Here is a 13,496-nt window from a genome sequence, read left to right as displayed (position 1 = left end):
TGAAAGAGGAGATCCCTTTTTCCTCTATGGATAACAAGTAAAGCATAGTATACTCCAAGGCACATTTGTCAGTAGGAAATAGCAAGTGGGTAGTGGTAGATAAGTAGGCTAATGTTTTAGGATGTTGGTAACAAGGGATTATGTGCCTATGGACCTTATTATAATTTCTAGACTATTTATATTAGAAATCCATGTTTTTTACCTTATGTCTATGCATGCTCACTTTTGTTTTTTATTTTTCTCTTTGCTTTATTAAATCACTTTATGCACATGACTACCTTGTTACCTACATCCTAAGTATTGGCCTATCTGCCTACCACTACCCACTTGCTATTTCCTACTGACATATGTAGCTTTGCTTTATTCAAAGCTGTTTAAATGCATTTATTTTAATGGAACAATGAATTTGAATTGTTTAGATGAAATATATTGACCAACATACATACAGGCATGAATATAATCCTTTGCTCTCTTGCACACTTAATAATAAAAAAAACCACAAACATGACAATAGGAATAATTGAGAATTTGCTTTCGAAAAGGATCAATCTCTCCTGCTCTGGGAAATAATAGAATAAGCAACATGGGCTCACATTATCCGCTCATTTTGTGTGATGGGTCTTTGGTGATGGCTTTTTTTTAAATGAAAGGTCATTCTATAAGGTCAAAAGGGCAAATACTCAGCCTGTAACCATTTTCAGTAATAATATGCCTCCTTTTAAAGTGCACAGTTCATATGACATATCTTTATTTAGACTATTTTCATTTCTTATGTTTGGATGGCACCTATTCTTTTTTTGACTTTCTCCATCAATACAATGTAGCTTGTTAAATAGCATGCATGCTGTTATCTGTGCTATTTCTTTGCCCTGGGGAATATTCTGGTTAGTAGCGTTAAGTTTATTTATGCCAGCTGTGTGGTACAGTAGCTTCAGTTTGTTTGTTGTAGCTACTGTCCCAATCTGATACAATACTCCATAGCCATTTAGCTAGCTATTGAATAAAGGCATTCAAGTGTGATGCCCATGGCCTGGGACAACCCTGGAACTAACAAAGAAAAGGTTAATTACTTCTAACCTCTCAAGTATCACCGTGCATGTGTTGGAGAGTTACATTTTAGTTGGTCCATGGATACCCTTCAAGTCCTCTATTTGGACTGGATTGTGGCCTGCTTTTGACATAATATTTCTTCAGTTCAGGATAATATTTTCATGTGAAATCTGAATCTAACTAAATTTAAAGTAATTTGAGGGATTTTGTAATAAGTCCTCCACTTTAACACATAGCAATTTTTTCAGATTCTGTAATTTTTCAAGTATGGTTTAGAAGATGAAAGCAAACATCTGGGTAATTGCTGTGATACAGCACTTTTTTCCTCTGTTCACCAATGTCAAAGATTAAAAGAGAAATCCTCCTGGGATAATGTACAGGTCACATAACCTTTATGAAATAATAGTTATTTTAGCAACCAGGTGACTTGTTTAACTTTCAGCGCCAATCATTTTCTTTCTGCAGATAGATCTTGCTACTTCAGTTTTAAGATAAATCCCCAGCACAGATTGTAATATGAAGTCCTAGTGAGCTATTTTTCAAATGCAATGATGATTAAATTATTGATTTTTATATTTTAATAAAAATGTCAAAATAACTATTTTAAAGGTGGTTTTATTTTTTCTATTTGGCTTTCACTGAAAGACCCTGGCTGGCATATTCTATTGTTGCTGCGAGGGAAATTGAACTATGTATTGTTACATAGGGTAACTTGTTCTCTTAAACAAAATCCTCAGTTTCATCTGTTCCCACATAATGTTTACATGTGTAATGCAGTGTTCGCCTCAGAAAATTTTGCAAGCTGGGTGGTATTAAGAAGCAGCCGGGTGAGGGCATTTGTAATACTTTGAAATATGTTGGAGGTTATTGCCCACACCTGCCAGGGCTGGTGGTCAGTCAGTAGGACTCTGTCAGGCTTCAAGAGCTGACTGGCAAGTAAAAACAGCTGGGTGGAGCACCTGGGAACTAGGTGCTGTGGAGAACACTTGTAATACATGCATAGTGAGGGAGCAAGCTCAAAGCTTCTGCAATCTTATTTAATAGCAATGAAAAGTAGAGCAAAAATGTATACATTTTTTTTTTCAGTTTTCATTTTGCTCAACAGCTGAACTTCTCCTGCACATTCAGCTATCGTATGTGTGATATCACAATTTTCTTTTTTTTTTTTAAAGTTATTTTTTAAATGTAATTTTTTTTTTTTTTTTGGGCTGTTGAAGCATACTGAACTCTAACTGCTATATTTAACCAATAGATGATGATTTGCTCATTAGTTGAGGCATTATAACATGGTTATGACGGGCTTTCCAGATGTCCGAATGATAAAATTGAAACCTGTATTTGGGATGCACACGTGTGATAACATATTTACCTTGGGCCAGCTAATTTTAATTTTGTGAAGAGAATACCACCTACATTTTTATTTGTTCCTAATTTGAAAACGAATTGTGATAGATATATATAGATCGATCTATTTTTTTTTTTTTTTTTTGTGTGCAGTCTAGAACACAAAGGAGATATAAACCTTCTATACTATGGAAACTTGGTTTATGTGTCCAGTTTCTTGCGCAGAGAGTGTGTGTTCCGTGTCGTCACAATTATATCACTGCTGGTATCCCAAATATCCTATTTTTTTTTTTTTTTCTTTGTGTAAAGCTAATAAACACTCGCTCAACTTTCAAGAATTTGTTTCAAAGTCGCAATTAATAATTGTGTTTCTTATGCACAGTAGATACATATGAATGGTTATTCAATATTCTCATGACTTTTTATTGCAACTCTTCATGTTTTTACAGGGAACCACTTGGACTAGTCCTTCGTAGAGGTGTCCTTGGGGGATGCATGACCTGTAACATAGATAAGATGCGTAAGGTTTAAAATCAGGTAAGATACAACCAGTAAGATTGGCACTAAATAGTTAAGGGCTTTAGTATCATATCATGTATGGGATTAATTCCTTTGGGATATTTTTTTTTACACAATGAATTAACTGTTACCTCCAACCATTGTTCCCTTTTGTTATTCCAGCTGATGTTCACAAGGAACAGAGTCACGTGATGTATGAAGGCAAACACATACACTTCTCTGAGGTTGATAATAAGCCCCTATGCTCCTACAGTCCCAAACTCTGCAAGCAGAGAAGACTTAACGGCTACGCCTTCTGTATCCGACACGTTCTAGAGGACAAGACTGCCCCTTTCAAGCAATGTGAATATGTGGCCAAGTACAACAGCCAGCGCTGCACTAATCCCATCCCTAAATCAGAGGACCGTAGGTAAGTGGAGCTCTATCCATTACCAGATAAAATGGAACCCAGCGGTCATTATTATCTTTTATTTATAAGGCGCTACACAGGTTTCAAAGTACCGTACATAGGGGGTTAGAGCATACAACGAAATAACAAGTGCGGGAGAGTTACAAAGTTGTCTGGCAGGCTTGAATGAAAAGAGATTTAAGGGCATGTTTGAAGGGTTCGAGACTGGTAGGTAGTCTAGATGTCTGAGAGTGTTCTAGAGGTTGGAGGCAGCATGGTAGAAATCCTGAAGACAGGATTAGGAAGATCAGTGATGAGGCTGTTACTGGCAGAGCGGAATGGGCAGAATGGTATGTATGGAAATAAGGTTTATTGTTCGGGAAGAAGAGTAGTTGAGGACTCTGTAGGTGAGGGTAAGGAGTTTAAATAGGATTCTGAAGCGGAAAGGGAGCCAGTGTATTGACTGGCAGAGAGGGGTGGCAGAGGTAGAGCAATGAGAGGAAAATGAGTTGGGCCGCAGTGTTGAGGATAGATTGAAGTAGGGAGCTACAGGAGAAGGTCAGAGAGTAGAAGGTTACATTAAACAATGCGAGAGATAACGAGTGAGTGGATGAGAGTTATAGTTGCATCCAAGTTGGGAAATGGCCTGATCCTGGAGACATTACAAAGGTGGAAGCATCAGGATTGGCAGATGGACTGAATGTGGAGGGTGAAGGAGAGTGAGGAATCATGGATGATACCCAGGTAGAAGATTTGAGGGACAGGGAAGAGGATGGTGGTGTCAACTAAAAGGGGGGGAGGCATGCCCCACTATATACAATAAGTACAAGCTGTTCTAGATTATTTAACATTTCTGTGAATTTTATATCCTAATACACAAGTGATGTTAATATATTTATAAACTCTTGTAAATAATATCTGTAATCAGTGAGTTCATTAGGAAAACAAATGTATTATAAGAAATAATGCAACCCTAATATAAATTATGGATATTAGAAGTTGCCTGATTTCTGTGACCTGTACTGTATATGGCCACTTATGACTTCTAATCCATATAATTTACTGCTAGAAGTGCATTCTCACTTCAGTCATCATTATATGCATTTCTCTCATGTACTACTGTGTATTAAATAATACAGACTCCTCTGTTTTTTCAGACATCTAATATTTGTATTATTTACAGTGGGGTTACATTATTCTCTATATAGAGAAGGTGAGGACACTGTCCTCTCGTACATTGAAAAGTTTCTTGTGATAACTTTTGTCTTAGTAAAACCAAGATGATGGGCTATATCGTTATATAGCACTTTGTAGCAAGCATAAACATAAGTGATGTTTCCACACATTGTATGATATAATAGTTTACAACACAATCTGGTTATATAAAGCCTCTTGAAACTTATTGCAGCTATATTTTTAAATATACTTTTATGAGAACCCAGCTTGTTTTTAAATTACAGTTTTTCTTTTAGCTGTTTTAAAATGTCCTTTTGTGGGGGTCAGGGATTTCTTTTGCACACTCGGCATGCAAGTGCTGTTCGAGCCAGACTTAATCTAAATCAGACCTATAATCAGCCTGCAGTCTTTAGTCATGTTGAGGTATATTTTCCCAAGTGTGTGGGTTTATTTTCCTCTCTACTATCCCCCTTTAAATCATTCATGGGGATAAAAAAAAGGGTAGGGTTGTTATTTCAGGTTTTTTTTTTCCTGTTAATTCTCAAGCAATGGTACTATGTGTATATGTAACCCCCTGTCACTGTGTGTGGTGGTGGGGTGCATAGGTAGGTAGTGCACCTTTTTCACCTGCACTTTCTTCTCTATGCCCCCAAGCTCTTAGGTGTGGGCAGAAATGACCAGAGGGTCCCTGCACATGCAGGTATTTCAGCAATCTCTTCAGTGTGGGCACAGTTGATGTAACATGATGGTGTAGTGCAATAGATGAACAGTAAGTTGGATGCCAGACCTTTTCTATCACAAAATAAACTATTCATTTTACATGCCTCTTCCCACAAGCAAATAATAAATATGCAAAGTAAATATGTACAGCTCCTCTTCAGCTCCGTTCTTAAGAGGTCAATATGAATATGATTGCAATATACATTTCTCCATACTACTCCTACTTCTACATATCTCAATATTTAATAGTGCAGTTCATACCTCCTCACTCCTCCTGCACCACTCTTAGACTGTCAGTGTAGTTACAGTCCCGAATTAAGCTATGCAGTAGACATCCATTGCAATTAGCAAAGTCATGGTTCTGGATAATGCATTCAGCACCTCTTAAGTTACTTGACACAGCAAACAATGTAATTTCTTTGATAAAAATCATGTTACAGTACATACCAGGTTATCTTGGGCATAGTAGTTCCACACATTCTCGCATGTCTCAGCCTCTCTCTGCTCTCCTTCTGCAGGCAATAACCCCCCTTTCTTGTTGTGTGGTCTTCTTGGGCTTTCCCTCCCCTCTCTGTGCAGAAGCCTTCCTTCTTCCTCTTTACTGCTTGGGGTTTGCTACAGGAATAGTTCCCCTCTCTAGCTCTTGCAGCCACACTGCTTAGGGCAGCGACACACCCTCTTTCTCAGATGTCCCTCCCTCTGTTGCGCCACACAGTTTTTCTGCGAATCCACAGAACCTCTATCCTCGGTTCCCGGCCAATATATAACCCCCCTCCCCTTCCTTGCATGTGAAACGGGAGTTTTTATAGACTCCAGTCCCCATGTGGCTTGGTGAGTCTTTGCACTCTGTGCTCTTGTGCCATGCTCCTCTCTTCCTCCTACTCGCGGAGATGCGGCTGGCCGCCTTTATAGGTGTTGCCTGCTTTTGGTAAAACATGCCCAATGAAGACCAAACTATAGTTTGTTTTCAGCGTGGTTCTAGTAATTGATAGGCAATTCATGAAAATTATTGTTTTATTATTATTAGTTTATTTAATAATAAATAACGCTAAGATTGCTGAATGCCGCTGTTGCTAATTATTCACATTATTGTGTGAACACGCTATTCTGCCTAATATCTGCCCTTTAGAATATGGAATATTCTCTTATGCATGACTGTGGAACAAGAATAAATATACTACAAGCAATATTACTTCGCTCCTTTTCAGGTGAAAAAGTGACTGTCTGATTGAAGTTCTAGGTTAATGGCGTTGTTGGTGTTAATTCTTTTTGTTTTTCTTCGTTCACAAGGTACTGCAACAGTCACCTGCAGGTACTCGGCTTTATTCCCAAAAAGGAAAGGAAGAAAAAGAATGATGCACTGGAAGAAGTAAAGGCTAGGCATCAAATGGAAACCGTGGCCTTCAGCTTAACAGTGCCCACCCTAGCCTTGAAGATGCCCAATGGACTAGATGGTATGACCCTTTCTCCTCCTGGAGCCAGGCTCCCTCTCCACTACCTGGAAACGGACTTGGATGACTCTTTCACTTTTGAGGAAGAGGAGGAAGAGCTAAGGAAAGGATCGTCGATAAAAAAGAAGTTGCAGAGCAAATTGGCCCTAAATCGTCAACGACAGAAAGAGACAGAGATTTTAAAAGTTCATCAAGAGCACTTTAGCCCTCATCCTGCACCTTGTCAGCTGCAACCTCTGTCGCTTCAAGAGCAGCACATGTTGATACAACCAGTACCAACATCACTGAAATCCACTGGGCTAACGCCAAGCCTAGCCTGTACGTCACCTCAACCTCAGAATACCAGCTTACCAGTACAGGGAGCGTCACCCGTTACGCACACACTAGCACAAATAAAGAATTTGTCTAATAAAAGAACTCTTCCTGCCCCACCACTCTCCACAGAGCCACCACGTTCAGACAGGATTCAGGTGACAGCCACAGCCTTACCAATGTACTCCTCCTGTGTGAGCCGGCTGCAGAGACTAATGAATCTGTGCACACAAAAACACCAACTACACACAGATTTGTTTCCACATTTGGGTAAGTCCACATAAAAAAAAACTTGATTTGTGTTCGGAATACATTTTTTGTCTGTATGCAAATTGCAATTAAACAGCACTTTATAATTATTAGGTTCAATATTTTGAATTAATGTTTAAGTATATAAATACATAAACAAAATTTAAGAAGGGCTGCTTACAGCCTTCTAGGTAGAAATGTCAAACTATACAAATAACTTTAGGATTTAGGCTTTTGATTTAGTACGTTGCAATGTATGCCATGCATTGCGTTTGACAGTGATAGTTCAGGTGTTCAGTGACATTGATGGTGACATCTTATTGGCTATGAGCTGCTGACAACTTATCAGATGCCAGGATCTCTATGCATCTAAATGCCAAATTTCTCAAATCCATAATTTAGGGAAATATTAAATGTATTTTTTCATGTTGGGAAAGGGTTGTCCTTGGTGTATAGCATTTTAGTAACTTTCAAGGACATATGTGAAAATCAGATATTCGATTAGTGTTACATGATTCAGATTTATCGCCCCTTATTCATCACTGACATTGAGACTGATGCACTTGTTAGCAATTATACCACCCTGATGTAACATGTATTTGGTCAAAACTTTTGTGTGCAATTATTGGAAGGACACAGGTTGGCTCTTTTTTGCCTTGATAATTTAAAGTGACGAATATTTGTTCAGTCGTAAGTGGTGAATATATTATGAGCATGCTACAACGGTGGAGCCTTTTGTCTCGCATACAAGTTAATAATTGCAATTTGCAACTATTATATTTTTAGAATGTTTACTTGATTGGGAGTGCAGTGAGTATATATAGTAAACTTGAGTATTTGTGTTATGCTTCATTGGTATGTTTTGTTGGGGGTTCTAGTACCTATGGCTTGTAAGTGCCTTCCAGCATCAAGTGGTATTCTCCTATTTATTTACATCCAGGTGTTCTTGTAAGTTATATATTCATTGATGTCGGCGTTGATTCCATTTTGTACTAATATTGCTTTAAGTTCCTATATTCTGATGCCTCAGAAATTAAAGTGTCATCTTTTTTATGTCTGTGCTGAACTAAAATATATACAGTGCCATAAAATAAACTTCTTTTCTATACTTGAGCCTGGCAAATATGAGTCACATATTAATTTTCCCAAAAAAGGACTGATGATGATAAAAACAAACTGTAATAACATTTAAGAAGTATGTATCGCAATTGGCGAATCACCTTTTGCAGCTAAACTTCTGCCTCATGGAACATGAGAAGATTACCTGTCTCTATTGCTAAAACTCCTCCCCTTAACATGGTGTTATCACCGCTATTCTTCACGGCAGGAATGGTGTTGTCTGGTTGGTGTGCAGTGTTTTGATTTCATGTTGCAGATCGTTTTACATTCAGGCCAAATAGTTGTACTTTCCTGTTATACTACAAGGCTTTCTACTATATCTCTGCAGTACCTTCTATATGGTATCTTGTAAATGTTCCTCAGCCAAGGCTTCTTCCTTATATCCCTCATTTTTGCGGAATACCTTGGAGGTTTCCGACCTATGTATATGATCTTCCATTGTAGCCACTGACTTCTGCAGTTCATTCTGGATCACAGTTGAGCTTGCAGTAACTTCTCTAATAAGTTACCACCTTCTTTCGTTTTTACTCTTAAGTAATTTTGTAGTTGATTTATTATTGCTCTCTACTTTCTTATGAACTCCAATTGTATTTTGGTGGATCAAGAATATTATCATTGGTGCAGTGAAGAATAATTGTGTCCACCACCAGACTCTTTCACCAGCCCTGTTGGTGCTTCTGTGTGGTGTGTTTAGCTACTGCAGCACCTCTGTGTTGGTGACTTTGGCTAGGTCCGCCTGACTGCTAGATGATGGGCAGAGCATTGAGTCAAGGAGTTGTGTTCAACTCTGCACAGCCAGGGGATGGATGAATGTTTGGCATCTTGCAGGAATAGAGTAGGATCCAGGCTGCATGCGAATCGGTCAATCAGGACCTTGTTCACCCCAACAATTTACTCAGTGGCAGTGAGTAGGATTCATTAGAGTTCTGCTAGTGCTACAGTAAAGGGGTCCAGCGCTGCTGCTCTCCAATCCCCACACAAGGAACTGGTTTGCAGCAGCAGCCCAAACCAGGCTGAACCCCCATTATTTTCTTTTGCTCCTGCCGAGGTTATTTTAACCCTGCTCGGAGAGACACAGTGGGCTGTCTTCTCCCTTTCCCTGGAGCCGGGAAGGCAGACCCAACACAGTCTGGACGCGCCAGATCTACCCTGGGTCCTAGGGGACCATCCAGTACCACAGTGCTCTACCGCCTGGGAACTGTAACTTGAGCTGTGGCATAATCCTGTCAGGTTTTCCCTTATCCTCACTAGACCACTAGTGTGTCAAATCTACTTTTTTAAACATTTTTACATTTGTGAACACATTGTACTTAGGAGCATTGTGTTGGCATTATTATGAATGAAACCTTTCTCACAGCCTGTGAGGGGGAAGGAAGGTAGGTGGCCACATTTGAAACATTTATTATATAAACAGTTTACATTAATATTTAATGATCATATAAATATTGCTTGCATGGAATGCATATCCCACAGCATATGCAGGAAGCTGGTGGAAGTGGGACCCAATCACACTCATGGCTTACAGAGTTTAACAATCCATCAAAAACATTAGTCCCCCAAGCAGTCGCAAATCATAAGTAAGAACAAGCATAAACAACAGATCCAGTGTGTTTAACAAGGAGAGGCTACAAGATGGATAAGTGAAGTCTCCCATCATATGTGGTTGAGGCTAAAATAGTAGAGCAATATAAACATGCTTAGGTTAGACATAAGGATATCCTTACAAAGAAGTAAGGATCAAATAGTGTTTGAGGTAACCATAGGTTACAATACGGGCAGACAAGATGGGCCAAGTTATTCTTATCTGCCATCAAATTCTGTTTCTATGATGGATACTAGAGGTACAACAAAATGATGCGTTTCTCTAATCTGCAAACTAGAGGTGTCCTATTTTTTGTGGGGACATGGAAAATCGTACTGTGCAAAATTATAAATGGTACTTGGAAGTTGAACCACCCCTTTTATTTAATGTTTAATTTATTCCATCTATAGACTGTTCTATTTAGCCTCAAATTCATCTTGAGTGTACGTGAACATCTGGTCTGTCTTTATTACTGGTTGCACTTTTATGTGTTTGAAACATTTCTTACAAGGTGTGTCTAGAAATGCAACTGGAATGTGAAAAATGTGTCCCATAAAAGTATACAAGACCCGATCTCTGGTAGCTCAGAGCTGGTACAAAAGTCATTTTGCAGGGTGGTAATGGACGTGTGCTGCTGCTCTTCTGCCTCTGTGTTTCTCTCTGTCTGTGTTTTGTGTAGAACATTCGAGAGACTTGTCCTGTGTTACTTATACAGTTACATTTTCTTATCGGTTTGTGTCTTTACAGTGATTTTGAAATCCATGTTTTTTCCCATAGCACTTCCCTCTGGAACAATTGAACATCTCTTTCTGGATGGGCCCTTCAGCAAGAAATTTGTTGTGTTCTACATATTGCAGGCTAAATAGACCTTAAATAGGTTACATTATGAATCCTTTTCTGTGCCTAATCCCCTAGCATGTCTTAGCTGAAATTGTGCTTGAACCTACCAGTATATTCTATCCAAATATTTGATAAATGTAACTGCTCTGGTCTTAATACATTCATCTTCTAGATAGTTTTTCTTTATTTGTGCTCTGTCTAGTTGGTGACCTCTTGTGGTCAATTGCAGCAATGTATTGCTGATTTGTGTGTAAGGCTGGGTGCAAACTACAGAAAATTTCTCTTCACGTCTACACATTATACACGTTTTACAATATTTACTTTCAGATCTGTGCTCTTCATCTGTCTTTATCATTGGTTGAAAAGATTGTGACTCTGTAAACTCTATGGAGATCTGCCTACACTGCTGGTCCTGAGTGCATACTCGCTTCAGAATTTGACCAGCATCGTTCCCTCATTTATAGAGATTTTTAGTCCGTTTTATAAAGTCAAATAAAACGATACCCTGCGCTTTGGTACGATAAATCATGATCGTGGGAGCGTACACACTTATGCGATATCGGATCTAACGGTCGTTTATTGTATGGTTGGCATTATAATCGGGTGATAAACCTGTAGTGTGTACCAAGCTTTATGCATGTCTGTATTCAACTAGGAGCGGATCTGAAGATACCTTTGTTGGAATATAGCTTTGGGTACATTTTGCTCTAACAGAGAATACATTGAATGTTACCTACAATATATATGTGAAATATTAAGCCTCAAAAGAACACACAAAAAGGAAATAAATGTATTTTATGGAAGATTTTTTTTTTTATCAGGATGATATGAATCTCTACTGTACATAAAAATGCATTTTTACAGTTGCTCCTGATTGCAAACACATGTTCTAGCATGCTTAAGCGACTGCCATCACTAGTAATCTGCACTTACACCCAACCTGTAGCTAGTGCAAGTGATAGAACAAAAAAACATGTAACTTTTAGATGCCCAAAGCTTGAATCTGATGTTACTATATGCACTCGAGCTCGGCACGCCCTTATTGTACATTGTTTACGTGCATACGCCCATTCCCATACCCGTTCCACCTATGAAATGGAAGAGTGTAGTAAGGGTCCTTTGCTCCTGAAGATGAACTGGATTCACTTGAGTTCTCTGGAGTATAGTGGTCTGGTTCTGGGCATGCGTAGAGATAGACATAGATGGCACCTGTCAAGGGGTGGGATATATTAGACAGCAAGTGAACAGTGAGTTTTTGAAGCTGATGTGTTGGAAGCAGGAAAAATGGGCTAGCATAATGATCTGAACGACTTTGACAAGAACTAAATTGTGATGGGTCAGAGCATCTCCAAAACGGCAGGTCTTATGGGGTGTTCCCGGCATGCAGTGTTTAGTGCCTACTAAACTAGCTACAGGTTCATGGGGGTCCGTGATGCGCATGGGAGCGAAGGTTAGCCCGTCTGGTCCAATCCCATAGAAGAGCTGCTGTTGCACCTATTGCTGAAACAGTTAATGCTGCCTATGATAGAAAGGTGTCAGAACTCAGTGCATCACAGTTCAGTGCATAGCCGCAGACCGGTCAGAGTGCCCATGCTAACCCCTGTTCACCGCCGAAAGCACCTACAATGGGCAGGTGAGTGCCAAAACTGGACCGTGGAGCAATGGCAGAAGGTGGTTTGATCTGATGAATCGTGTTTTCTTTTACATCATGTGGCCGACTGAGTCCGTGTGTGTCGTTCATTTAGGGAAGAGATGGTACCAGGATGCACTATGGGAAGAAGGCAAGTCGGCAGAGGCATTGTGATGCTCTGCTCTGGGTAATGTTTTGCTGGGAAACCTTGGTTCCTGGCATTCATGCATTCATGTGCATGTTACTTTGACATGTACCACTTACATAAACATTGTTGCAGACCAAGTACAACCCTTCATGGCAACTGTATTCCCTGATGGGGAATACCGTTGCCTTTCAGCAGAATAATGCGCCCTGCCACACTGCAAAAATTGTTTAGGAATGGTTTGAGGAACATGACAAAGAGTTCAAGTTGTTGACTTGACCTCAAAATTCCCAAGATCTCAGTCCGATTGAGCGTCTGTGGGATGTGCTGGTGAAAATAAGTCCGAGCATGGAGCCTCCACCTCACAGCCTACAGGTCGTAAAGTATCTGTTGCTAAAGTCTTGGTGCCAGATACCACAGGACACCTTCACATGTCTTGTGGAGTTCATGCCTCGACGGGTAAGAGACTTCTTGGTGGCACAAAAAGGGACACACTATTAAGCAAGTGGTTTTAATGTTGTGGCTAATACATATTCATTCACACATTTTCCAAACCTGTAGAAAAGCACACACCATTTTAGGTCATAAACTATACATTCACTTCTGTGTATGCTTAAACAGATTGCATCATCAGCAAAGAAGTGTTTTTTAAAACAAGCCTCTCTCTATTATTTCATATAACTAGCTTGCAATGTGACTGACCATAGTTGCCCGATATAAAAGCAATTTTCCAAAAATGGTTTATGACTCTATGCCAGAATTTCAGCACACTTTGTTTCCCTCACCACAGGGCTGGACTGGTCAGAAGACAGTAGTGAGGAACAAGATGACTCTGATCAAGCATCTCCATACCATGTTGCATGGTCATTCCGAGAGTGTCTCCACCACGACTGCAAAAAGTATGATATTTCTGTTTGTGACCGCACAGTATAGGAAAAATGATAAAAATTGTAAAATTGCCAGCTCTCAAC

At 39.5% G+C, this 13,496-nt stretch overlaps 1 protein-coding gene across 1 annotated transcript in view; it reads left to right on the top strand.

Moving 5' to 3' along the window:
• Positions 1 to 13,496, top strand: part of INO80D (INO80 complex subunit D) — a 33,804-nt gene that overhangs the window by 8,486 nt on the left and 11,822 nt on the right. Inside the window, exons 2-5 of the mRNA XM_075180199.1 lie at positions 2,844 to 2,931; positions 3,076 to 3,322; positions 6,488 to 7,230; positions 13,316 to 13,424. Of these exons, the coding sequence (XP_075036300.1) occupies positions 3,105 to 3,322; positions 6,488 to 7,230; positions 13,316 to 13,424 (1,070 nt within the window). The 5' untranslated portion in view covers positions 2,844 to 2,931; positions 3,076 to 3,104. The remainder of the gene's footprint in view (positions 1 to 2,843; positions 2,932 to 3,075; positions 3,323 to 6,487; positions 7,231 to 13,315; positions 13,425 to 13,496) is intronic.

This window comes from Mixophyes fleayi, chromosome 7, assembly GCF_038048845.1.
Source record: "Mixophyes fleayi isolate aMixFle1 chromosome 7, aMixFle1.hap1, whole genome shotgun sequence".
Lineage (NCBI taxonomy): Eukaryota > Metazoa > Chordata > Amphibia > Anura > Limnodynastidae > Mixophyes > Mixophyes fleayi.
This window is presented reverse-complemented; position numbering and strand designations above follow the sequence as displayed.